General features: G+C 42.6%; 4 protein-coding genes and 1 long non-coding RNA gene across 9 annotated transcripts; 3 read left to right on the plus strand and 2 right to left on the minus strand.

Moving 5' to 3' along the window:
* Positions 1 to 1,418: 1,418 nt before the first annotated feature.
* dnaja2b (DnaJ heat shock protein family (Hsp40) member A2b) lies at positions 1,419 to 7,984 on the minus strand. 2 transcript variants are annotated; one of them, XM_077744428.1, is made up of 10 exons: positions 7,665 to 7,984; positions 6,707 to 6,766; positions 6,002 to 6,228; positions 5,843 to 5,923; positions 5,636 to 5,769; positions 5,360 to 5,556; positions 5,124 to 5,268; positions 4,875 to 5,002; positions 4,594 to 4,806; positions 1,419 to 1,577 (listed from the first exon to the last, which is right to left on the minus strand). In XM_077744428.1, exons 1-9 carry the CDS (start codon positions 7,740 to 7,742, stop codon positions 4,612 to 4,614), a joined length of 1,245 nt encoding a protein of 414 aa, XP_077600554.1. In that variant the 5' UTR covers positions 7,743 to 7,984; the 3' UTR covers positions 1,419 to 1,577; positions 4,594 to 4,611. The 2 variants fall into 2 exon arrangements, with proteins under 2 accessions (XP_077600554.1, XP_077600545.1); XM_077744419.1 differs by lacking the exon at positions 1,419 to 1,577 and having other exon boundaries at positions 3,672 to 4,806; positions 7,665 to 7,983.
* LOC144209007 (uncharacterized) lies at positions 2,877 to 3,616 on the plus strand. The gene is made up of 4 exons (XM_077735153.1): positions 2,877 to 3,126; positions 3,193 to 3,297; positions 3,375 to 3,454; positions 3,523 to 3,616. The coding sequence occupies exons 1-4, from the start codon at positions 3,052 to 3,054 to the stop codon at positions 3,614 to 3,616; spliced, it is 354 nt and encodes a 117-aa protein (XP_077591279.1). The 5' UTR covers positions 2,877 to 3,051.
* Positions 7,985 to 8,500: 516 nt separating the features above from the next.
* Positions 8,501 to 17,029, plus strand: ppp6r2b (protein phosphatase 6, regulatory subunit 2b). 2 transcript variants are annotated; one of them, XM_077744379.1, is made up of 24 exons: positions 8,501 to 8,926; positions 9,817 to 9,975; positions 10,055 to 10,153; positions 10,468 to 10,654; positions 10,727 to 10,864; positions 10,943 to 11,008; positions 11,109 to 11,221; positions 11,290 to 11,403; positions 11,496 to 11,616; positions 11,720 to 11,881; positions 11,948 to 12,160; positions 12,239 to 12,303; positions 12,369 to 12,484; positions 12,754 to 12,839; positions 12,906 to 12,983; positions 13,057 to 13,154; positions 13,241 to 13,298; positions 13,369 to 13,490; positions 13,558 to 13,706; positions 13,804 to 13,957; positions 14,509 to 14,576; positions 14,663 to 14,873; positions 15,506 to 15,613; positions 16,064 to 17,029. In XM_077744379.1, exons 2-24 carry the CDS (start codon positions 9,848 to 9,850, stop codon positions 16,095 to 16,097), a joined length of 2,688 nt encoding a protein of 895 aa, XP_077600505.1. In that variant the 5' UTR covers positions 8,501 to 8,926; positions 9,817 to 9,847; the 3' UTR covers positions 16,098 to 17,029. The 2 variants fall into 2 exon arrangements, with proteins under 2 accessions (XP_077600505.1, XP_077600496.1); XM_077744370.1 differs by having other exon boundaries at positions 8,502 to 8,926; positions 14,660 to 14,873.
* Positions 10,433 to 13,719, minus strand: LOC144215504 (uncharacterized). Its single transcript, XR_013330443.1, has 3 exons — positions 11,694 to 13,719; positions 11,490 to 11,611; positions 10,433 to 10,738 (listed from the first exon to the last, which is right to left on the minus strand). It is a non-coding gene; the product is annotated as an uncharacterized LOC144215504 (long non-coding RNA).
* Positions 17,030 to 18,280: 1,251 nt separating the features above from the next.
* On the plus strand, positions 18,281 to 24,534 carry LOC144189300 (MOB kinase activator 2). 3 transcript variants are annotated; one of them, XR_013324955.1, is made up of 6 exons: positions 18,281 to 18,703; positions 20,897 to 21,036; positions 21,116 to 21,212; positions 21,976 to 22,100; positions 22,180 to 22,515; positions 24,393 to 24,534. XR_013324955.1 is itself a non-coding variant. In XM_077710749.1 (6 exons), exons 2-6 carry the CDS (start codon positions 18,627 to 18,629, stop codon positions 22,422 to 22,424), a joined length of 684 nt encoding a protein of 227 aa, XP_077566875.1. In that variant the 5' UTR covers positions 18,281 to 18,499; positions 18,575 to 18,626; the 3' UTR covers positions 22,425 to 22,861. The 3 variants fall into 3 exon arrangements, 2 of the variants coding, with proteins under 2 accessions (XP_077566875.1, XP_077566874.1); XM_077710749.1 differs by lacking the exon at positions 24,393 to 24,534 and having other exon boundaries at positions 18,281 to 18,499; positions 18,575 to 18,703; positions 22,180 to 22,861; XM_077710748.1 differs by lacking the exon at positions 24,393 to 24,534 and having other exon boundaries at positions 22,180 to 22,861.
* The last annotated feature ends 1,952 nt before the right edge of the window (positions 24,535 to 26,486 follow it).

Raw genomic sequence — 26,486 nt, forward strand, 5'->3', positions numbered from 1 at the left:
TGTTTATTATAGTACTTGTGTAGCACTTCTGTTCACGTTTGGCTCTACCTAATAGAAAAAGACAGAAGCAGAAGTAACAAAGCGCCGGTTACTGAAGGCGGCTAGACACAGCTGGATCAGGTAAAGATAAACAAATAAGCATCATTTTGGGACTTTCTAAATGAAATACAAATTATTTTTCAATGATTTTCTTTCAATTGTTTCGCAATTTATTTTCCAATATATTTTTTGGTTTGTTCTTTTTTATATTTAGGATTTTCCAAATTTTCTCTTGTATTTTTCAATAAAATTTAAATGATAAATGACCACAATGACCAAACCTCTCACAGACTGATGACAGAAGGAGTTCAAAACCTAGTGGTCAGTCCCGGGACAGTTCCGAGACAAGGGATCCGAATTGAATCGTGGGGCCACGTCACCCCATCTGACGTGCTCCTCCTCAACCAAGCCAAGTACGAGGCGGTGGCTCGTTTGCTCTTTGTCGACATGCTGCGGGATCACCACGGTAACAACCATCCCTTCCTTAATCGTCTTTTTCCAATACTGCCTTATTTGGTGTTGGGATTTTGAAAAAATGGTCCAACAACACTACATAAGAATTCAAGATGTAGTTTTTTCCAAATTTGGACTCCATGGCGTCGTAGGTGCACACGTTTGGGAGACTCTGAGGCCATCGCAACGCCACAGTGAAACACTTTGGCTCGAGGAACTCGCCGAGGACGCTTTGGCGTCTAACGACATGGTCGCTTTGGCTGACCTACCGGGAGCTTTTTTCATATACAGGTTTGCCTGTCACGGCTGGATTATTCCAAAATTCCTATTTCAACAGTCTTAAGCAGCTCATTGATTCATAGAAACTTTCTGGTCTTCCATATCTCTTCACCTGAATCCAGAAAGGAGTGCTTCAGTGCAGTTTCCCTCTTGTATAAATTCAACGTATGTCGTCAACAAGAGATGGAAGATCTATCCGCTTTAGTGGAGAGGTACCAGCAACTCTCGATTAATTATCTGAAGGATTATTTTTGATTCACGCTTACTTTTTGTGCTTCACAGGTTGGACAGAAAGAACCTGAGGTTGTCGTGTTTACACATTAAATCAGCAATGGTCACATCTGAAAGGGAAACGTCGGTCTACAATGCATATTTGGCAGTTCGGCAATCCTGGGACGCGTGGTGGGATTAAGAGTACAATTATAATACGGCAGTGACAATGGCGTCCAATTTTTTTCCGTTTTTTTTTTTTTTGTGGAAAGGCCGCACGTTCCGAGTCCGTGCCGAGAAGAGTTGGCGGCCGCATTGCGAAACGGCGAAGACGAGGCACAAGAACAAGTCGGAGATTTTGACTCACTATCAGCACGGCAGGTAATCCCTAATATTTTTTCAAATCTAAAATAGTTTCAAGGCGGCAAAACTTACTCAGAAAAATGATACTTACAATGTGGATGACTTCAAATTTGAATGTCCTCCAATCCTGAGACCATCCAAAATGTTATTCTTTGCAGGCAATCTTCCAATTATTGTTGCTAACTCAGCAACAGGAGAGAAATCAACTGCTACGTCTATTACGTGAAGTCACTCTGGAAGAAGTACAAACACAAACAACGGCAGACACTTCGAAAACAAGTAATGTATTCTCAATCGAAATACCTTCAGTTAATAGTCATCAAATGTACATGTTTTACAAGATGTGATCTGCGAACTTACGTATCACTTGGCTTTGGCTAGCCATTAAGCTCATTTCATTCTTCTCTTCACCTCATTTTGCTTGAAACATTTTTTTTGGGCCCCATGAGGTTGCATAAAGAAGCTGCGACAAATGTGTGAGAATCAACGGAACGGACCTTCGACGGAGTGGTCGCAGGACCATTTGGAAGGAGCCGCCTCGGCCCTTGTGGTGCAACTCCTGGAAATCCAGGACGGGGAAAGGTCTTCCGTTCTATCGGCCCTGTTGGACGAGGTAACGGAACGAGAATGTCGCCCCATCCGATGACGGCATTTTGACCGAGGAATCAAACTCGGTTTTAGGAGGAGCATCTCTCAGCGCTGAAACAAGAATACCAATCCAAATGGCAGAAACTGAAGCTAAACACCCATCTGATCCGAGTCCTCGATCTCGATGGCGCTTCTACAAATTCAGAGTCTGATTCCGGCAGCCAGTCGCCGGTCACGCAGCAATCCACTTGTGCCCAACACGCACTCGTTGAGAATCTCGCCGTCGGATTGTGTCAATCTTCGACCGCCGCAACGCTCCAAGGAGTCCGAACTGAAGATATTCCTGACAAACGGGATGTCTGCGCAGGTGACCCCTATGCGAGCCGTTCTTGGTGGCACTGGCAGGATTTTGGATGAGGGTGTTTTTTACAGGCTGTGGTGTGATACTTGGGGGTCTGCCCTATCCGGAGGACTTGTGTGCTCCAGATGAAATGAGCGGTGTCGATGGAGAGGTCGCCAAAGCGAACGACGAGAAGAAGAGGCCTGGGTTGGAAGAACAGGACTCGCTGATCTCTCTTGCTTGGAGCAACCAATTGGAGGTCAACAGGGGGGAGGTGGCCAATGAGGTTCATGTCCAAATACCAACAGGCGAAATCAGCGTAATTCAAGGCAAAGACTCAAAGGTGAGGGATCCAGGTGTGGCTAAAAAAAACATACCATGAATAGCTAGACTTTTTCTTTAACAAAAAAAATCCCATAACCTATTGACTGCAAATATCTGCTACTTGGTTCAAAGTCTGTTCCTTTTTGGAGGGGGAAGCTGAAAAAGCCAACATCCTGCACACAGACCTGGCATGTCCACAGCAAGCGTTGGCTGACTCTGTGGAAACAAAGACAAGTGACCAGGATGCACTGACTGACCTTGGACCCCCTGCTGTGTCTACAGTATGTCTCGAAAAGTATAGCTATCATTTCAATTGAGTAGCTTCTATGTAGGAGCGTAAAGCCCTTCTCTTTCGCTATTGTTTTGCTTCCTTGAAGGCCCGTTGCAGAGCAAAGGGGAAGAAGGCGGGCACGGAGTACGGAGAACCGCTGTCTGCCATTGAGAGAGAGCAGACCATGCGGAAGCTGGTGGACGTTCACCGTCGGGTGGAGAAAAGGCAGCGCTGGGATCGAGAGAGACAACAGCTCAGGGTAAAAAAGGAAGGAAGGAAGGATGGGTGGGTTACGGAAGGCCAACACCAGTCTCTTTCCGTTCAGGTTCAAGAACGTCTGTCCATCATCCGGAGCAAGAAGGCCGACCAGGATTTATTCGGGCCAGAGCACAGAGACAGGATGAGACGCCTCAGCAAAGATCGAGCGCATGTAAATTTGCCCATGTTGGGAAAGACGTGTAGTGGGCGGCACGTTGACGATCAACGCATTCATTCGTTGTCCTCCAGGAAGACAAGACATCGGTCAAAGAGCAACTGGAGCAGCTCCGACGGGAACGTTCGTTTATCATGCAGTCCAGAAGAAAGAGGTAGGTTGAATGAGGAGATTAAAGGTGCATTTCTATTGAGGGATCTTTTCTGATATTTTTCTGTGAAGGAACGCGGCAGGTTTCAAAGAACTTTTGATCCCAGTCAATCTTCAGAGTGGAAGAAGGGAAGATGGAGATGAGCAAGAAAATGGCATCCAATGAATAAGGAGCTAAAACCAAACCTAATTCCAAAAATGGTAAAAGCATGGCAATGGGGGAACTTGCAATTTGTTTATTATACAATTTCATTATCTGGACAAACATAAGCAGTAACAGTAATATCACTTAACCAATGATAACCCTTTGTGGTCTGTGAACAAATGTACAAGTTTAAGCTCTGTAGTTTTTTTGATTTTAAAGATCCGCACTATACATGGTGGAGTTTAACCCGTGGATAAAGGGTTGGGGTTTAAATCCCGCGGTAACAGATCGTTCTCTAACATTGTCTGTTGTACTTCAGAGATGAATTTAATGCGGTTAACTCAGGTTGGCGATTTGGTGACAAACATTCAATCATTTGACAGCGTCCACTCACATCGTACGGCTTAAAGAAAAAAAGGCATCGAAAGCGAAAGCCGGACATTCAAACAGCAATTCCGACATGTTGGGTCGCCGCTTTAAACACAGTAAGAGTTCACAGATTAGGTCGAGTGGCCTCAAGAACACGTCATTAACATAAAACTTCATAGAGATACTTCAATTTAGGATTTTATTTTCCACTCAGGCGACAGCATTGGAGACTGACCATTTGGGGATTTAAAAAAAAAAAATTAAACATGTTGCGGAATCTTCCGTCTCGACGTCTTTTTGTGTGATGTGTGTGTGTGGACACAGTTTGTACGACGTCATCAGCGAGTTAAGCGGCATGCTCTTGTGTTGAAGATTACACGTTGACAATTTTTGCCTTTTTCCCCGTGTGAGAACAACTGCTGTGTCTGAGTCAAGTTTTGGCCTGAGGCGTTTGTTTTTAACGCCAGCGTCATTTCGACACAAAATGATCGTCGTCACGACTCCAGCACCACTTAAGGGGCACCATAAAAGTGAAGAGGGTGTGAGTGTGTTTGTGTGTGTGTGTGTGCTGTCTATTATGAATAGGGTTCGTTTCGGCGGTGCCGGAGAGACAATAAATGTGAACGCACCCTCAGTGTCTCCTCCTTCTATTGATGCGCGCACTGCACCCCCGGGCCATGATGGCCGCTGCCGCCCTCCTCGTCGGAGCTGTCGTTGTAGGCTTCTCTCCTGGTGCCCCCACCCGAGCCTTGGCTTCTGTCGAAATCAGTCAGGTCCACTTCCTCGGCATCGGCGGAAATGATAGGCTCCTCGGCGCGGCCGGGCAGCAGGCACTCCAGTTCCTGAGGAACACATTTAGTCGTCAACCTACGGCACGCTTTTCTTCTTGCGTCTGGCGGACGGGACTCACGTTTAGCTTGTCGGGGCTTATCCAGTTATTTTCGGGGAACTGCACGTCAAATTTGATGTACAGGTCGCCTTTCTCAAAAGGGTTTCTGTACTGCGGCATTCCCTCGCCTTTGACCATGCGGATGCATCCTGACAGATGAGGAATTTGATCAGAAATGACCAAATGTGGTACTTTTTTTGACTACAAATCTCATGTGTTTTACACTATATGATAGATTATTGTACTGTGTGGATAAGTGGGCATGCGTACCTGGTTCTATGACCTTGCCGGGTGGGTATTTGACAAGCAGCTGCCGCCCATCCAGGTGCGTGACGGTTATCTGGAAGCCGCAAAGAGCCTCGACCAGGCCAATGCGCTGCACCATATGAAGGTTGCTGCCTTCCCGGCGGAAATCCTGAGATGGAGGGAAGAAAAAAAAATGTTAACATGACACACTACTCCATTCACATGTCATTTGAATATGTCTTTTGAAATTTAATTCCTACGTCATGTTCTTTTTCCTGTAGGACCAGGACAATATCTCCAGGTTCCACACCCGGCGCCTGGTCGGCTTCCCCGGTGAAGGTGATCTTCTGCCCGTGTTTCATGCCTTTGTCCACGTGCACCTCCAACAACTTTGTTTCCTTACTGACTTTATGACCTTCACACTTTTTACAGCGATCCTTCTCACTGATCACCTCGCCTGCGCAAACAAGGAGCGATTAGTTCTTGATCCCGCGTCCCGACGGTCCAATCGCGGCAATGCTTTCCAGTCACGTTACCTTCTCCTTTGCAGTCCGTGCAAACCGACTGCACCTGTTGGACCATTCCAGGGGCCAGCTGTCTGATCACCACCCGCATACCCAGTCCTCTACATGCCACACACTTTTGCACGGCGCCCGCTTTGCCCCCCTGACTGGATGGCAAATGGCAGAATGTCAGTTAGCGTCCGCGTACGACACAGTCCAAAATAAACCGAGAAGACTCACCCGTTGCAGGTGGCGCAAAGCACGTTCTTACTTAGCTGTAGTTTAGTCGTTTTACCATTATAAAGATCTTCGAGAGAAACTCTGGCGGGGGAAAAAGAGACATGGGTGAGTCTCTGATATTTCCAGTCAAAAGGGATGGCCATTTCTGAGGCGACTTACTTGAGAGGGTGCACCATGTCCTCGCCTCGCCTGCGTCCCCCGTTGCGTCCTCGACCCTGGCCCCCCATGAAACCGAAGAGTCCCCCGCCGAAGATGTGAGAGAAGATATCGTCCATGCCGGGGCCGCCGCCTCCGCCTTCCCGCAGGCCCTGTTCGCCATAGCGGTCATACAGCTCCTTCTTCTCCGGATTGGTCAGCACTTCGTATGCAAAACTGATCTCTTTGAACTGATGACAAAATGAAAGAAGTTCATTGGAGATGGAGAAGTGGGGAAAAACTGTTAACCTTTGGTATGAAATCAACTTTTCCTTAAACATTGTATAAGTGTGTGTCGCAATACTCGTAATGTTGTTTGTTTCGGAGTTGACTTCCTATTCCTGGGTTAGGGCGCTCTAACAGTTTACCATAGGCTGACAAATGTCAAATTTCCACAGACTTGCAGTATTTATGAGTTACAAAAAAAATGAAACTATGCAAGAGTCTGGATCCTAGTGGGTCAGTATATCGTGGAAGAACAGATTCCAGAAAATGACCAACATAACAAAAACATATTACATATTAAAATGGATGTCCAGGTAATAAGTGAGAACCAAAGAAGCTTGAAACCCTTCCCCTCCCACATTGTTTTTTTTTTAGGTGATGATTGTTTTCTGTTCTTTTCTCTGCTATCAAACGGGTCTCACAATTTCCATAAAAATCTCATACCTTGTCTCCAGCATCTGGGTTCTTATCAGGATGGTACTCTTTAGCCAATTTGCGGTAAGCCTGTAAAATAGAGGGTAAGACATAAATGGTTAAAAACACAAACAAGGACTCTGATGGTGCTCCGGCTATGTTTATCTAAAAAAGCTCTAGGATCAAAAAGCCGTCAAAAACATCAGGCCACCAGCAGGAGCATCGCTGTCTTTGACAAGTGCCACCATCTTGACATTTCATCTCATATGCTTGGATTGAAAATATAAAGCATTCTTTTGATACCGCGATATTTAGAGAAAATGATGCTTCAACAAGTGACTCATTGAACTGTTAGACATCTGCAATGTTAGGATTAAATCTGCATCATTATTCAAGTGCTATTGACTGGTGACATATCTATTTGAAATTCGTCCAGAGAACTTGCATTATTTTTTAAAAGGCATGTTCATATTTTATGGCTTTTATAAAATATGTTAGCATCCTATGAGGTTATCGTTTGTCTAAAGATGAATCAATCGTTCATAAACGTCTACCCGATATTAAAACACTCGAGGCTTGAAATGCTTACTGATGATTCACAAAACGCGATATGAAACAAAAAGATCTCGATTGCGGCGGACCATTTAATATGATTTTTTTATTATTATTTATAGGACTACATGGCGACGACTATTCCCTGAAATGTATCGTCTAATATCCGGCGAGCTAGGACACTCGTGGGAACCCGAATTGCCTTTCACCGTTGATCTATTGGGGGCTTATTTATCAAATATATCCGATTGTACGTAAATCCCAAACAAAAGTGTAGCGATGTCAACGTCGGGATCACCGTGTACTTTTATAGCCAGTTCCCTCGTTTAGTTTATGATCTACCAAGCGAGCTAGCTTAGGTTGGCTAATCAATTCCTAGGCCTATAGGGTGACCTACATCGCCGATTGATATTTTGCCCACTTTGAAATGTCTAACCTTTTTAAGTTCATTTTCCGATGCCGACGAGGAGACGCCGAGAATGTCGTAGAGCTTAGTGTCCGCGACTTTGGACATGATGCTTCGGCGCCGGCGGCTACCCACAGCGGACGTTCGGCGAAGTGAAGAAGGAAACACACGAGCTAAGCCGGCTGGAATCGTCCCGGGTTGCCAGATTCGCACATAAAGTCCCCCCTCTGACGTTGACGCCCCCGTACCACAGTGGTCGCATTTCCGGCGCTGGGGTGGGGAGTTCAATTCTAGAACTTCTCTAGATCAGTTTTTATTATTAGCCTTACGTAGCATGACGCTCTTTATGACGCTCCGATCTAGAGCCTAATTGTGTTTGTATGAACACTGAAATACACATCGGGGGTCAGGCAGGGACATGTCTGCTTGCTCGTTTGTACACAACGCAAATGATACATTTTTTTTTATTAAAATGAGGTGAAAAGTCAGGGATGACATCTCTGAAAGTACACAATATTATATGGGCGGCATGGTGTAAAATGGTAAGCATGCCTGCCTCACAGTTCTGAGATCAATGCCCAAATCCAGGTGCCCCACAACTAATGCACATTGTTAGCTAGAATAGACTCATGATAAATGCCTTTATGTATGCATCATGCCTAATAACAATTTGACAGGCTCCCATGTTGCATATTCAAACTCTTCAGCCTATTATGATACTCAGCACGATACCCCAAATTGGTGATTATAACCATGCCAAAACTGCGCAGGTCCCTCAACTCTGAAATTGCCCAAATTGAAAGACACTCCCCAAATCCATGTGCACAAACAGGAATAAAAAATGAATTTGGAATGTTCAAACACTTCGGGTAGAGTCTTTTGATTCATTTTTCTTGACCCGCATGTGAAATGTGACGTGATTGGATTGCTGTTGTTGTTGTTGTTTTTAAATCCAATTGACGAGATGCAAACAAGCCTTGGCGGATTTTCTTCCTTCCTCTAATCAAAATGTCATCAGGTTGATGATAACGCAACTTGACAGACAGCCGAGCAGATCGACTGCGTTTTATCTTCTCGGCCATTTTTGATCGACGACACACCATCAGTCGTCGTCGCTCGCCGCTACGAGTTAAATTTGACCGGCATCAGACGGACAACACCGGCGGGTGGATGCGTGGATGCTGATGGGAGGGGAGGGCATTGCTAGCCTGTAGCTAACAAACGCCATCATTCCGAGAGAAGACGCCCGCAATGGATCAGATGACCACCCGTGCTTGGACAAACACTCAGAGGTAAGGCTTGCTTGTCACGGTCACAGATTTGGAATTAGGAAAAGGGCGAGCCAAATTGGAGGTGCAATTGAAGTGTCATCGAGCTAGCGCGGCATTTAGCACTGCGTTGAGGTGGCCTCGCCATCTCAATATGTCAAACATTTGGAGAAGATGCTGCAGACGCAATTAAGAAGCCGACTTGATGTGCTTGAAAACGACAGAAATTGCAAAGCGACGTGCTTTGCTTTAATAAGTTAATTGAGATGCGTCATGATGGCGTTCCATGTAATGATTCCACTCTTGAGACGCTCCACAATATGAGTCGCACTAACAGATTTTTGCTTAACATATTGTATACTTTTAAACTAAAAAAAATGTTATCCTTTGTCAATGCACATCATGAAACTATAAATTAAAAAAAACACATGTTAAACAACTACCCACAGGCGCATGAGAAATAAAACCATAACTTGCAAATAATGCAAAAAAAAAGGCAATATAGTACTAAATGTACATGTATTTTACCTTAACATTGGTCACTACAGTGGACAGCTATTCAGAGATCTTTAACACTTTTTTGGTCATTTAAAAAAATATATATTTTACATTATTAGAATAAATGTATGCATTGATTCAATGTTAAAATAAATGCTCTTAAAACAGAAATAATGGACCAAGGAACTCTAAACTTTTCAGTCTTTTAGTCTAATTTATTTCATGTAATTGACAGCGACAGACATCCAATTCATTTTGACTGGCAGGAACAAATAACCAAGACGTTAATGGAAAGTTACATGTACTCACTTAAGGTTAAGCTTTGGTGCAATTTCCAGGTAGTTGAAGATCTTGCATTGTGTTTTTTTTATAACAAATATCACAATGTTACTCTTTTTTTTTCTTTCTTCAAATAGCTAGGTGCAGAGGCCATCACTGACATCAGTCATGTTTTGGAAGATTGACCTCCACACAGCGTCTCACTTGGAGGCTTTATTGGACAAAGAGGATGTCACGCTCGCTGAGCTCATGGACGAGGATGACTTGCTGCAGGAGTGCAAAGCTCAGAACAAGAGGTGATTTTTGACTTCATCTCTACTCTTGGCATCTCGCGGGAGTTAGCTGACTTTTTCCATTTTATTCTGACTTTTCTAGACTCCTCTTGTTCCTATGTCAGGACAATTGTATGCAAGAGCTGGTACGCAAAATTACCACAGATCCTCCATCTGGTATCGAAGAGACCAAACGATTTAAGTAGGTGTTCTGAGAGTTGCTTGAGTTGAAAGAACTGCCTTTTACAAGTTTTTATTGATGCGGACCTTTTCCTGGTTGAGTAACAAACATGTTTTGTTGTAGTCATTGTTTGTCGAATAATTTTTGATGCCACTTTTGCATCATGCTATGGTGTTGCTCACTTCATCCCTATATCCAAATTAGCCCAAAACAATGCTTATATTAGATTAGAACTGTATTTCATCCCGTTTTGGGGATTTTTTTTGGTTGCAGTAGCAAGACACACAAGACAATGTAGAGCTAGTTAAAAATATGTGCATTGTAATGATCCACAGATATTCAAATATAGCTTGCGAGTTGTTGACAAGCGACGTGGGAGTGATCAACGACAAGCTGGGCAATGAAGAGCCTCTACTGGAAAGTCTGTATACCTTCCTGGAACAGCCATCCCCCCTCAATCCACTTCTGTCATCTTTCTTCAGCAAAACCGTTGGGAACCTTATTGCTCGCAAGACTGAACAGGTTCCGTTTTCAGTTTCCACCCGAGTGCCATACATTTGTATCTGGTTGTGACAGTGTTTCCATCCTATTAAGGTGATTCGATTCCTGCGGAGGAAGGAGGAATTCCTTACACTGGTTCTCAAGCACATCGACACATCAGCTATGATGGATGTCCTGCTACGACTCATTAGCTGCGTGGAACCGCCCCCTCTTCGACTGGAAACTCTAACCGTATTAGATGACTAAATACCTACTTAACATAAAAATAAAAAAAAATCTGCTAGAATATATTGCTTTTATAATTTACAGTGGCTGAATGAAGAAAAGCTGGCGCAGAGACTTGTACAAATCATTCATCCGGAAATGGATGAAGAGGTACCTGCATATTCTAAAATGACCTTGTTGAAACATTGAAATAAACGGAGTTGCAAATTTGAAAGTTTACATGTTTTTTTTTGTTTGTTTTTCTGTCAAGAGGCAGTCCAACGCATCTCAGACTTTGTGCGACATCATTCGTTTAAGCAGAGACCAGGCCAATCAGCTTCAGGAGATGTCCCAGACTGACCCTTTGCTGACCGTGCTGGAATCGTAAGTCACGTGGACATAACCCTGATCTTTTGGTATTCATACAAAAAGTTGCATTTTCAATTCTCCAGGCAGGAGTGTGTAGAGCAGCTGCTGCAGAACATGTTTTCAGGAGAAAGAACTGAAAGCTGCATTGTCAATGGAATTCAAGTTCTGCTCACATTGTTAGAAATTAGGAGACCTGTGTGAGTACCTTTTCTTAAAAAGTGGCTCTATGAACATTTGCATCAGCATGAAATTGCCTGAACACTTGTGATTTGGGTTTTGGTACCTGCAGTGTGGATGGCGTAATGGACGCGCAAGGCTTTGAAAGAAGTTACACTGTCAACAGCAGCATTCTGTTGGCTATTCAGCCACATTTGCTTCACTTCCACCAGCTTCTTCTGGAGCCCCCTAGAGTAAGTAAACAAGAGACATAAAAACAAGCTTCTTAATGGACATTTTTTTTCGACAATCCCAGAAGATTTAACAATACCTTTTTGATTTCTTGATCTCCTGCAGCGAAATCCTATGCTGACGACTTTGGGGTTGCTGGAGGAACCTTTGGGCAGTACACGGCTCCACGTATCTAGACTGGTGGCCTCCCTTCTTTACACCAGCTCCGCCAGCCACGCGGTTATTGCCCAGGAGCTCTGTCGACTCAATACAATGGACTTGCTTTTGGTGAGATGAGCCCACGCTTTTCCAAGTGCTGAGATAGCAAAAAAAATGACCCTCTTGCATTTTCAGAACTCTTTTTTTAAGTACACATGGAATAACTTCCTGCATCTCCAAGTGGAGCTTTGCGTGGCAGCTATTTTGCGGCCCTGCGCCCACGAAATGAAACTACAAACGGACGTCGTCTCCCAGGACAACGTCCATTCTTCTCAGGGTACGTCGCAGGCTTCGGCAGAGGTCACAGTCCCGCCAGATAATTCTGCACATAATTTGTTGGTGACTCACGTGAGTATTTTGATGGCCGATTTGTTCCCGTTGCATTTTTCTGACCACTCATGGCTCGATTATTATTACTTTTGGAAGTTGTTTCAACATTGCCATCTGGTTCAGCGGATTCTTCTGGCTTGGGAAGAGAATGACAAAACCCAGTAAGTGTTTCGACGCTTGAGTTTGTAGGACTATGGATCTAATGATCTAAAATGGTCCATTTTAGATCAGAAGGTGGAATGAGGAGAGGCTACATGGGGCATCTGACCAGAATCGCCAACACAATTGTGCACAATCTGGAAAAAGGCCCAGTTCATCCCCAGATTAGTAATCTTATCAGCGGTACGTGTTAACACTAATTATTGCAAAATGGTATTCAGTCTTGGTATGATCTTTTGGCTACATTATACAGTATTCCCCCATTTTTCCATGATGTTCTGCAAGAACCGCAAAACACGGGGAATACTGTATATCAGTTGTCCAAACTTGACATTCTTCCGCCTTCATTTGTTTAAAAAAAATAGGAATCAGGTAAAAACATAGTTTGTTTAGAATGTGTATACTGTATACGGGCTTCGGTCAATATTTTGATTGACTTTTTGTTGTGGTAGCACTACCAGATGACTGCAGAGGGCGCTGGGAGACTTTTGTTTGTCAGATCCTTTCAGAAACCAACAGAAGAAACACCATAGATCTGGTAAACCTGAACACAAGGAATACAAGATGGATTTTTGGCCCGCAAACTCTCAATCTTGTGTTTTAGGTCGGCAGCGGTAATCCACGGCCTTCCTCGGAAGATGAAATGGAGAGCCCTTTCCCCAAAGAACTCACACTTCAGCAGGTTTCACCTCACACCAGAAATTTAAAATCCCTTTTTGCTTGAATGTCGTGTTGACAAATTATTTATACTTCAGGCTTTTTCCGACTACCAAATTCAGCAAATGACTGCAAATTTTGTGGATCAGTTCGGTTTCAACGACGACGAGTTTACAGATCACGACGATGGCATTGGGTGCGCATAAGTCTTGTCCTTTTTTAGTTTTGATTTCTTCACATCTATGGCCTAGTTTAACAAAACCAATGTTTCTCTTGTCGCAGGGCAACATTTAATCGAATTGCTGAGATCAATATCAACATTGACGTGGGCCAGGACAGCGTGAGTTTATTAAAATTCCCCAAATTTGTGGTTCAAGCGATAGAATTGCTATTTCTACTCACGTTTCCAGGCCAATATGGCTTCGTTTGACGCTTGCACCAAGGAGAGGATTCAAGCCTTCGATGACGACGAAGAGGACATCTGGGAGGAAAAAGAGATCAACTATGCAACACAAGCCAAGTCGAGGAACAGGTTTGAAAACGCCGTCCCCTCTACAATGTCCTAGTGTAGTGACATTCGTCTGATGGACCCGAGAAAGGTTTGGTGGGTCGCAGGCAGCCCAAGGACAAGCCCCGGCTAAAACGGGGGAGAGGTCAAGGTCTTCTGACAAAGCGCCAGGCTCGGACTCGGATGAGGAGCTAAAAGAGGACATGGACCCTTTCTCTAGCCAGGCAGAGGCCACAAAGAGTGAGATGGAGCATATATATCATCATCATCAACATACCATTGTTTGGCTTTCTCATGACAGGCTTTGAGTAATTGCCTCTTTCACATTGTTCCACAGACTCGGGCTGGATTGCAGACTTTGACGAGGTCAACTCTAAAGCTCCCTCGGCAGGCGTCGGCTTCACGGCCTGGGACGATCCCCAGCCGGCCGTTGGCGCCCAGACGGATGAAAAGGGCTGGGCCAAGTTTACAGACTTCCAAGCTTTCTGCTGGTGAGCCTGCAAAATGATCTCCCGTATTCAAGTGGGAATTCCAAATGTCCCCAGACACCAGCGGGCTTTTGCTTCCTCTCGTTGGCCACAAAACGGAGAGGCAAACCCCTAACTTCAGTGGCAAACTTTAGCAACGTGCAGTTAGAGGCATTTACCAGCGGTACAGCAAGGTCAGGGTGACATTCCAAAAGAAAAACCGCCAAACACACACAGGGATTTTACTGCTTGGTTCTACGGGGCCCACGCAGAGTCATTTCATCCACAACAATCATTAGAGAAAATTTGATCGTTGCCAGACCTTCTCAATTTAAATGAATTGCCATCAATGGTGGCAGTTAATGGAGTCTGCATCTTCAATTTTGGCTACAGGTGTGTATGGCACCCAACAATAAATGGTCTCCTACTACATAGTCAACGCCCTGAATTGTTTGGATCCTGTCTGAAATGAAATTTAGAGCTAGGAATGCAAGGAATGTGACCTCTCGGACGTATGCCAGAAAGTCACAGTCAAAGGTGCTTTCTCATGTTTGTGAAATGCTATATTTTCCCAGTTCTGAAACCGGTCCCCGATGCAGCCCCACCATGGACTCGGACCTTAGCACAAAGCCAAGGCAGAACCGTAAGAGGATTTAAACATGACAATAAAACCCAACGGAATCCCTCCCTGTTAAATCAATGCAGTTATCTCGTCTCCAACGTCAGCAGCCTGCGTGTGGAGCGTATGCAGAACAAGGAAAGCCCCCCTGGTGGCTTCGGACAGCTCTTCCTCCGGCAGTTCCGACACCGATGAAGAGGAAAGCAAGATGGGCTCTGCCTCCGCCCCCACGGCGACAACGGAGACCAACAACATGGGTGACGGCAAGGAAACTATCCGACTCACCATAGACGCCAAAAATGAACGCACCGTGTTCAGCAGGTATGGGAAGAAAGTTTTGCTTGAACACCTCACAAACCATAAAATATGACAGTGAATAAGTTCAAACAATGTTACCCTACACATTGATGACCACCATCCCTGAAGGGGTTGAATCATTGTCCCCCGCTCCGTATCATATATCCAAATACTGCCCTATATCGACTACTGATCCTGTGCCGTGTATGTGGAACAGTGCAATCAAGTCTCCTCAAGTATGGGTGACAAAGGCGAATGTCGTTTACAAAAATAAAAGGACATGCAATTTGCTTGTGGCCTTCAACAAGGATGTTATCAAGACTAATACATCACTAACTCATTTGTTAAGCTAGTTCCTATATCCAGTCCGGCATCAACACACCCATAAATAGCAAAAGGCGTGTCCGCGGCAACCACATGTGGCACAGATGTTTGTAATAATGACAGTGCATCATTTTCTATTAAACATTCACTTGGGGATGTTCCCTATTTTGCCCCATTGCATGCTTTGAACAAATACTCGGATAGCTTGGTGAGATTTTAACCAGAATATGCAACAACTGTTTTAGTTTTTTCTTTCTATTCCTGCTAACACGATCTACTTTTCATTTGCCAACTCTTAACTAAATACACTGTTTTTCTGTCCCTTTTTGAAGTCGCACAGAGAAGACGGCAGCAGACGACAAAGGAAATGAGGCGGAACACGGAGATTGTCCCAGTCCAGATAAGACCAGTCCAACCCCACAGTCTGCTACTGTTACACCGTAAGTACACAAGTCTGGTAGTTTTTGTTTACCTAACTACTTTTCTTAAACATACTCTTTCAATGCAGGCTTTGAAAGTATAAAAAGTATCCATATTTAACTGCGTCTGGTTATACCAGGGGTGGTCAAACTTTTCGGCCTGGGGGCCACATTGACTTTGAAAATTTGACAGATGGAATGGGTCAGCACAAGATACGATACATATAAAAAAGTGCATCCGTTAACAGTACATATGAAACAAACTGAAAAAAAGGACTCAAATATTAACATCCTCATCACTCATCATTAAAGTAAAAAGTATAAAGTATAAAGTAAAGTAAAAAGGAATGTATTAATAAAAATTCGGATTAAAAAGCCATATGTGGCCCGCTGGCCGTAGTTTGCCCACCCCTGGGTTATACGGTCGATGCCAGCATCTTATGACTATCTATTCTCTTTTGTTTTTTACAGAGAGAAGCAACCCTCAGCCAACGGACCAGCTTAACCACATCACCATTATTATCATTGGCGATCCTCATTGGCCACCATTGATGGTGATAGACCTCCAACCCAAATAATGGATGGATGTCTATCGCTGTCAATGGCAGAATGATTTAAAATTGGAACTACTAGTAGCTATTGTGTGTACTAATGCATTTAGTATTAGGATGTCAAGGAGATTGGAAACGCTCACATGGTTTTTTTTCATACTCGTGGGCAAATATTTAAAATACTTTACTCATGCCCAATCGGGCGTATCAGACACGGGAGTGTCAAGTGCGTCACTTCTCTGACAGATCTAATTATATATCCATGTCAAAGGTCTGCCTGATGTACATAAAAAAAAGGATATTGGCACAAAACATGAAAAAAATTAAAGCTACAAAAGACACATGGATGTGCACGTACCCCCATTCCTGTTCCCTCCTTGTGGCTATTTGGTGATAACACAATATAAATGTATACAATTACTATATAATATATGTATACACGCATACAATCATATCTATTTTTGGAACAAAAGACTGGAAAGTAGAACGGGTGTGCAGTATGTGTGTGAAATGAGGCAATAATAATGTTTGGTATGCCAGCAGAAGTTCCAGGAGTGTATGAGTAGTAGTAGTCTTCCATATCGTTGACGTAATATTTTTTTTTAGCGCATTGGGCAATCATTCTATTGTTCCTACTCAGACAAAAAGCTAGTGTCAAGCATTTAATTAGGATAGGAGTGTAAAATCCTCAACTGTTTATTCAACTTAAGATATAAAAGAATAATCGCTTCACGTGTAAAGTGCTAAATAACAATTTATTTACTGCTAGTTCTCCCAGTTTTAATTTGATTTGACGTCTATAACCGCCAATGGTAGAGTTACTAACTTGCATATTTGGTTATATAGTAATGGGGGGTTGGGTGGTTTACTCTCAGTGGCATTTGTATCTTTCTGCTGGTGACTTTGGTTACATATTTGCCTATCTGTAGACTCATTTGCAGGCAGCACATTGGGCTAGTGTACAAGTGTCTGCCTTACAGTTCTGGAGATTAAGTCTGGAATGTGGAATGGTGAACATGATGTAAGGGAAATATAATTTGACAATGTTTTGCTTTCTCCTCAAGTCTTCCCCCTTGAATAGTTCTAGGCTCTTGTTTTGGTGGCCATTCAAATCCAAAGCAGTGCTGTGTTGTTTTTCATAATGAATGTGACGTTATGGCTTTGTTTACATTTTGTGAAGTCTACAGAAGAAGTCAGGGTTCGGGGACAAGGACATTGCTGCCTAGATGTAAATGTGTGTTAGTGTAATATATATATGTGTGCGTTAGAAAGTATAGCTTTGTTGTAAAATACGTTTGGGTTTTTTGTCACGCAAACTGATATTTTTTTTGGAAGCAATGTTGTCTGTTACTTTAGGTCGTACATTCATCCATAAATTGAATAAATATGTTAAAAGAAAGTGTCCGTTTGTGAAATGTATTATGACAGCAGGCTCAAATACTACATCTATTATATTGAGAGTAGTTTACATACTGCCAAGTACTAGTTAGATGGGCAGGTAGTTATTTTTAGTCCTAGATAGGGCAGACAGACAGTGACAATTGATGGAACTTCTATGTATATATCCAATCCATTTTGAATGGGAGTCATCCCTGTTAAGTTACAAAAACTCTTGTTTCCTTTTTTCAGTCGCCTCTACTCGTCATGTGCATGTGCTCCACACACAAACACGACAAACACACAAGACACACAAACACGAAAACAAATCCACACAAACACACACACAAATAAGACAAACACACAAGACACACACACACAAACCCCAAACACAGATGCGCACACACACACACACAGGCACAAAAAAAACACAGAAAGACACAACACAGGCACACACAAACACACACAGGCACACAAAACACACACACAGGCACAAAAAAACACGGAAAGACACACAACACACAGGCGCACACAAACACACAGGCACACAAAAACACAAACACACACACAGGCACAAAAAAAAACAAAGACACACAACACACAGGCACACACAAACACACGCAGGCACACAAAAACACACAAAGACAAACAAAGACACAAGCACACGCAAACACACGCAGACGCACACAGACACACAGCTGAAAGTGCGTTAGAGAAAGGGGTGGAGTTGCATTGAGTATTTCAACTAGTAGTGTTGGAGAAACCTGCCTGTCCGCTCGGGATTGTGGAGGCGGCGCTTGTGGGGCGTGGGACTCCAGACAAAGAAGACACGCACAACTCTCACACAAACACACGAGTGCAGTGGGACAGCTGGAAACGATCTTCAACTCCTGGGACTACTTTTTCCATTCTTTTTCTCTCTCTCTCTTTTTTTTTTTACCTCCCTAGGCCAACAAACCTGTCAAAAAAAGGGAGAGCGGTGCGTTTTCCAGCTGTGTGGATCCATAAGTTGTGTTGCCATATGTCGTGTGTAAAAATACATGTGTATTCTTAGCGTGCTTGGGATGGCAAAGAGGGGCTGGCTCTACTGCTCTTAGCTCTCCGCCATGGGGGGTTGCCATAGTTACCCCACCGCCACCAAGTCAGATGGCAAGGCTCCTCCCGACGTCTGCAATGACAAACTGTAAGTAGCGCTTTTACATTTTCTCCTTTTTGTCATCGAATCCTTCCAAGAAAAAAAAACGGGAAGAATGTTCTTCGGCTAAGAGTTGGTGTAAGTCGCATATTTGTGCGATGGCATCAGTGGATTCCTACGGCAGAGGAGTCGGGCAAAGCGAAAACAGGGAGCTGAAGTTACTGTGCAAATGTTTGCTCTTTTGAATACACGGGTGTTGATTCCACCCGGGCGACAGGAGAGCAGGCAAAAGTAAACACACGTCACCTGTAGTGTGTTTATGCACAAACACACTAGCTGCGGGTCCATTGTGTGTTCCAAAGTGGATCCCAATAATAAGTCCTGACTGAGGCCTTTAAGGGGTTCCCAAGTCAAGAAGTTGAGGCAGGACAGGATGTTCACTCCATTTCCTTCTATAGAGCAGCACGTTTTTTTGGGGCTTTTTTTTTAGGGGGGGCTGTATTTCCACTGAGGGGTACCAAAATAGACCAGTACGGCAACTTGTGGTGAGCACATCTGCATTGCAGTTCTGGTTTCCATTCTCTTCCGCAAAGTTTGTTCTCCCCATTTTTGTCTTCTGTGGGTACTCAGATTTCCTCCCCTATTCCTAATACTCGCATTGTTGACTCAAGACTCTAAAGTGCTCATAAATATGAATGGGAGTTGGAATAGTTTGTCAAATTGGGCCTAGTAATTGTCCTGTGACCAGTTTGGGCTGCACTGACAATCGCAATACAGGTCCCACCTGTCCTGATAAAAGGTTTGCAGCAGTATACACGATAGATTCCTGGCTAAAGTGGACAATCATGTGCTTAACGATCCTCAGCCAAAGTGATTTGAATGTGCATCGCAAAGTTGGAACAATTGTCCAACTCCATTGCAGACTGGATTGTATTTATGAACTCATTTACTGAAACTTAACCCAAAAACTTGGTCTGGAAAAAGGGTAATCTAAGTAGTATAGCATGCTGTCCGAAACCCACAATAGGCAATCAAGGCAATGTCATAAGGGTGCCTAATGCTTTTCTAAAAAAAAAAAAATGCAGTTTTCCCATCCAAATCGAAATAACTGTCATTCACAAAATTGGAAATTTAAGAATTCAAGATTGAACCTCGAGCAAACACTGCCTAAGCGCAAAAAATGGGACATAACTAAGGTAAAGAATCCCAACAATTCCGTCAATCGACATTGTTACGTCTGCTAGATCCAAATCAAACAGCGCGTTGTCTTTTAGTTTGACGTGCTGTTTCCTTCTGTGTCCTTTGTTTACATTGCAGTATTTCTATTTTTTTCCAGATAACATGAAAGTTAACTCGTAGATAATTAGTTAAAATGGAGTGGACATCTAGTGTTGTCAATTGTGAGCATTCACAGTCAGTTATCTTGGTAGAACTGATTTGGACATCCAGTTTTTAATGGAGGGCCATGAGATAGTTCAATTTTATTGAGCCCAAATGGAAATGTACTACATTTGTCAAAGCTTCAACAACCTCAATGAACTCTTCATTGGACGATTCGGCTTCTTCTGAGGGCCCCAAACACAACTGATAGCAAGCAGGCGAGGTCACTGCAAGCAAACACCCAGCTGTTGTCTAAAAGCAGACGGCAGCTGTGCGTTTCCAAATCCAACTTTCATTTTCTTCATGACCAAGCTGAAAATTCAAATGACTTCTTTATCAAATGCTAAATCCCGCAATGAAAGACTAGCATTCACACTGTGAAGTGCAGTTAAACGCCATAACTAAGTGGGAACTGAACCCATGATGTTAGAAAATGAGTGTACCACAACATTATCAGTGATTGTAGTCATAAATTTAGAAAAAAAAGAAAATCCCCTCAATAGATCCTTCAAGGAATTCATTTTCCATTCTGCTTATCCTCACCAAGATCACAGGGGTGCTGGAGCACATGTCAGCCAACTATGAGGACACACTCAATTGATTTCCAGCCAGCCAATCACAGGGCACAATTTAAAGATTTAAAGTCTTGAACCACCCTACCATGCATGTTTTAGGATGAAACCGGAGCACCCGGACAAAATCCATGCAAATATATATGGGGAGAACATATAAACTCCACACACGAGGGATTGAACCCCCCATCTCAGAAGCATACTAATCACTGGCCCACCAGGCTGCCATGTTTGACACCCCATTTCAATTCTGCAGATACATATGATGTTCTCTGCATGTCTTTAAAAGGGGAATCAACAACAACATCTTGCAAGTGCGTCCGTACCTCCAGCAAGAGTACACCTGCCAGCACATTAACAACATGGACATGTGCGCGCTCACGTCACTCCCACCCGGCGTGGACAGAACCGAATGGTTGGCCACAAACAGTGAGTATACTAACTCTTCACTTAAGCCGACATGCCGGCTAAAGAGGATGTGCCGCTTCATTGTGCCCTCACCCCGCAGCTGTGTGGTTTTTCAAGCACATAAACCTGTTCTCCAGCGCGCTGTCCGAGTTCTGCACCCCCAGTACCTGCCCTACCGCCTGTGGACCGGGCGACACGTGAGTTAATGGCACAGTGCGCCGTGAAATTGGAGCCGTCAGATAATAGGGTTATGGATGCTGTCGTTATTTTGTGCAATGAAACTTTGAGAGTGTGTGTTTGATGTGCTATGCCACTGCCGCATAAAAGGAAGAAAGACGGTGAAGTCGTCGGGCAGGTTTTGAAGATGACCTTTAGTCAAATTTACATTTTCTTCACACTGTTTTGTGATGACTGTCTGTCTTGGTGTGATCAGGTTAACAATTGTCTTTGATGTGATTGGATTGCAATTGTGTGTCGTTTACATGCTTTTACTTACAAAACCACTTGAATGAATTTGGTTTGTTGAGTTACCATTGTATGTCTTTTTTTGAAATGACCAAAAACAATCACTTGCTCTATGAAGGCTTATACTTATAATAGATGTCCATTCCAATGACCTCTTTCCCAATTCAATCTAGTCAGCCACAAACTAAACATAATTTGACCATTTACTTACGCAAGCAAAAATCGACCAACTGAAATAGTTTGAAAATGTATGTATTTGAATTTCATTAAGGATATCCCTTTGAGATTAACTATCTCATTTTCGCGGGGGTCCTAAAAATGGGAATTGGGAAATTTCCATAAAATTTCAAAGCAAACCTGCTCAAATGACAAAAGGTTAAGGGTGTCGGGTCCACTTTTAACTAATTTCAATGCACTTCTTCATAGTTTTTATATAGACAACTGTTGACAGTATTTACAATAAGTAATCACATCCTTCTACCTGTTGCTATTTAGAGTTTATGTTTGGACTGACGACCATGGCAGGAAGCTAAAGTGCTCCGCTCCTCTCTACTTTGACTATGCCATGTCTTACATTCAGGACTTACTCACAGATGAAGATGTATTCCCAACTAAAGCAGGTAAAAAAACCCAAAAATCCTCTTTGAAACGTACTTGGAATTCTATGGAATGGAGACATGACTTACCTTTTCATTCCAGGATCAGTGTTCCCCACGGGCTTCATTTTCCTGGTGCAGAAAGTGTTTTTGTTGCTATTCAGAACTCTGGCCCACATCTACTGGTGTCACTTCCGGCAAACGCAAGCGCTGGGCTTGCACCCGCACCTCAACACGCTCTTCACGCACCTGACGCTCTTCTGCCGGCAGCACGGGCTGCTGGATGCCGAGGACACGGCACCATTGCAGGACCTCATCTCGGCTCTTGAATTGCAAGGAGGAACCTAAAGAGAACAGGGAATTAACCATCTGAAGGTCGGCCTCCAAAAACCACCACTCGGGAACGTGATCAGGCTCCCGTTTATGTGTGTATGTATATGTATGTATATATAAATATTTTTAAAATTGTGAATCAAATCCTGCTGCTTGCCTGGCATTGACGGAAATAAACGTCCAATCCATTTGAAATAGGGTTGTCAGTAACATGGTCAATTGCAGTGAATGAGTTCAAAACAAATACATTTAGATGGATAAAAACTCTATACAGACTCCAATGACTTAACTGACAATCCAGTTAAACGTGCACCTGCCATGAAGTATATTGTTAAGACTGCATGATACACACACAGTATATCTTCCACTATTGAACCCATGAATTATTTAACTTGTGTTTGTTTGGATGGAAAAACCTTTCTGCAAAATAAATCTGTATGTACATTGGCAAAGTGGTATTTCTTTTTCAACAGGGCTTTCTCTCTGTTTTCTAACTTGTGACGAACAGGTAAAAGCCAGAGTCAAAATACAGATAATAATTCAGATTCATGGATTTGAGTGATTAAGAATTTAAAATAACCCTCAAAATGTTTGGTCGTTCTTTGACAAACAGTGACACTCGGTGGCAACTGGCAAGTTAGCAGCTACTCTAGGTGTAGTGATCCCATTAGTATTAAATCTTTTCTATAATGCCACACGTGTGAGATTGTATTATACTGATTTTACAAAAAAATGTTTTTTTCCACCAAAAATATAGTATAGAGCTAAATATCTAAATGCTAAACCAGGACAACTTGATTTAACCAAGCTATTTGGGAGTCACCATAGAATTAAAGGAAAGAGAAATCTTACAATTGAATAAACGATCAAGATAAAGAATGAAAATAAGTTTGAGTGCTTATTTTCCCTTCTCCATAAAAGGTGATTAAATATACAGCCTGATATTACCAACTAGTAGACACTACTATAAAATGCACTCCAGACTGACAGCTGTTTGTTATCCAGCATCCTACAAATTGAGTCATTGTGTGTCCAATGGCTTTTGGGGCACATGTTCAGCCTGAATGTGTAAATGTGAGCTTAGTAGACTAATATAGTACTAGAAAGTGCTGAGTCCTAGACACACCCACCGCTCAGCGCTTTAATTAAAAGCCGGAAATATCTCCGAGTCCAGCACATTCTTTTCAATGTGCTTGACTCGCCGAGCTTGTCACCTGGTTTTGTTCTCATCCTCCTTGGGAAATTTAGTGCAGAAAATTGACTTAACACGTGAATGCTTTTTGCCATCCTCGTAAGTTAACTGCAGCTGGCTGCCTTTTATGACCATTTTTTTTTATTGCTCCATTTTCACCTTGGCGGTGTAACATTTAAAGGCCCAAAGACAAACTATTGGTGACACATCAGTCACACCGAGGCCTTAAACACAATCAGGAACATAAAATGCCTTTGCTGCCGATAAACATCCAATCCATTTTTTACTGGAAAGGCTGATAATGATCATAAAACTGGGAATTTACTTTTCCACCAGTAGATGTCCAAGCAGTGGCGGGCCATCATTGAGGATAGGATAGATATTTTGTACAGTTAAAAAAAATATTTTTGGTGAGTAAAATATGGCTATAATCCTAAATAATATTTTAATTGTATGATGTTATCACTGATTATTTTATGTGTCACAGCTGTAGCTGCAGTAGAGGTTTTATAGCCATAAAATTGTTTCTGAGGGTTGGATTGAAGGCGTCGCTAGAAAATACACGGACCACCACTGTGTCCAAGCCATGTGAAGCAGGACTGGCGAGCATTTGCTGCCAACCCTCCATGGTCAAATGGTTTGGACGCCTAATGGCAGGTAATGAGTTATGAACCTTTCCGTGCAATTCAAATGTGTACTACTATGACGCCAGTGTTGTTGAAGGATGTACTACTGGGAAGCCTTCCTCCTCCTCCCTCCTCATCCTCCTCATCTGCTCTCTCTTTAATCAGACTTTCTAAACGTGAAAGCCCAAGTGATTCCTGCTGCTCCATCTTATTAAAACACGAGCAATCTAAGAAGCCAAATCTTTGAAATACGGGGAATACTTCAAAGAGGTTTCAGTGTGTTAACGCACCTTGTTCCTGTGACTCTGGAGCACCGCCATGTGCACGCTGCTTCTGCCGCTGTGGACGTGCCTGTTGCTCGGCTTTGTGCCCCTGGAAAGCCACGCCGGGCCGGTGTTGACTATTCACAACTTCCAGGGTACCAAACACAGGTAAGACTCCGTAGCTCACGCGACTGTTGCCAAAGTAGCCTGGTATAAATAAATGAGATGGTAAATGATGAACGTGTGACAAAAAAATTGAAGTGGCCTTGATGATATTTCGAGTAAATGACGTAAAGCTTACCTGGAATGTTTACAAACGCAGGTATGTCAAGTTAAGACCCCAAAGGTCATTCAACTCATTGAGCCTCTTTCAACAATGACACATATCTTATGTATCTGTTGTTTGATTTTCAGTTTCACGTAGATAAACCAATATGATGGTTATGTTATTGGGGTCAATCCTATAAAAGAGTAAAGTACTTAGTGAAGAATTGTTAGCCATACTGGGTTTTTATAGGCATTTATAATAAGGCAATCACGTGATTTATAATTAAATTTTTATACTCATGGTGACAAAATTATTAAAGATTTATGATCAGGAATTCAAGGACTCATCAAGCCTCAATTGGAAGATATATATTTGAGAAAATATAATATATATAAATAGAATGTCTTATCATGTGTGTATATATGTATACATTAAAAAATATATGTAAACATAAAAATATATATATGTAAACATAAAAAAAATATATATATAAACATTAAAAACTATATGCATACATAAAAAAACAAAAACATAAATAAATAAATAAATAATGCTACATGCCAAGACACTACGTACAATGTTTTCCTGGCATTATAGTATATCTGAAACTAAAATATACAAATTGCAAAATTTTCCAGCAAAAAACTAAACCCATAGCACTTGTGTGGTTGTCTGCATTTTGCAGTTATTTGCAAATATACCTTTTTTTCATTTTATCATATAGTATTTTTTTTCCATGGGACAGTGGACAGCATCAACATAAATGGCAGGTTTGGGATCTAATCAACAGGTTTCATGCCAAACAAGGTTCTCAGGCATTATTCGCGGAACACAACAAGTGTTGAGATTGAGGAATAAGGTCATTCCTTTCAGGGGCCTCGAGGTGAGATAAAGGTGAGGGTGATTTAGGAAGAATTAGTCCTATAACACATGCACTTTGTCTTTTGGTCAAAAAGCCCACCTGCTAAGACTAAAGTAGACCATGACTTGTTTTCATGTGAATGTCCATAATAGGCAATCATGTAATGTCATTGAAAAGAAGCATATTTATGACTGTAAAAAAAAAATCTGTTACCAGTGAGATCTTGTTCTCATACTTATTATATAAGGAGGAAAAAGTAGGGGCTTCACAGGAGTTTGCACAGCTGGGGGCCGCTGCAAATCCGCTACTGGTGGGAAAGAACCAAATTGAAGAGAGCGTGACGGATTTAACATAATACTTTCACTGGCAACAAGTGCCGTTAAAGGCGAAAAAGAAACCTGGACACAGTGTATCCTCTCGTAATTAAGGACTGAAAGGAGGACAAGACCAAAATGACTGCAGGCTCTACCAGTTTAGAGATTTGACATATATTGCTGTTAATGCCGGCCAATTAGTTCATTTCAGTTGCTATTAATTTGGTAATTGCTGTGTTAATTCTAGTCATTACTGTAAAACCCAGAAAAGGCCATGAATGGAATGGTAAAAAAAACATTTAAAGGGTCTTGTTATGGCAAGACAGCAGGAGGTGAGAAGGAAAAAAGTACTTCAAATTCTTTTTTAAACTTAAGTGGAAAAGTTGCTGTTAACACTGTCTACTTTTAGATGTTTTTTTTTAAAAGCCCCCTCTTGTACAACCCTCTGATTCCGTTTCTTTGACAAAAATATGTGAATTCCATCCTTGAATTCAAATAAATTTGTCACTAGTACATGTTGAATTCATTTAGTGGTACTATTCTGAACACCTA

The sequence above is a fragment of the Stigmatopora nigra genome, chromosome 2, assembly GCF_051989575.1.
Source record: "Stigmatopora nigra isolate UIUO_SnigA chromosome 2, RoL_Snig_1.1, whole genome shotgun sequence".
Classification (NCBI taxonomy): Eukaryota; Metazoa; Chordata; class Actinopteri; order Syngnathiformes; family Syngnathidae; genus Stigmatopora; species Stigmatopora nigra.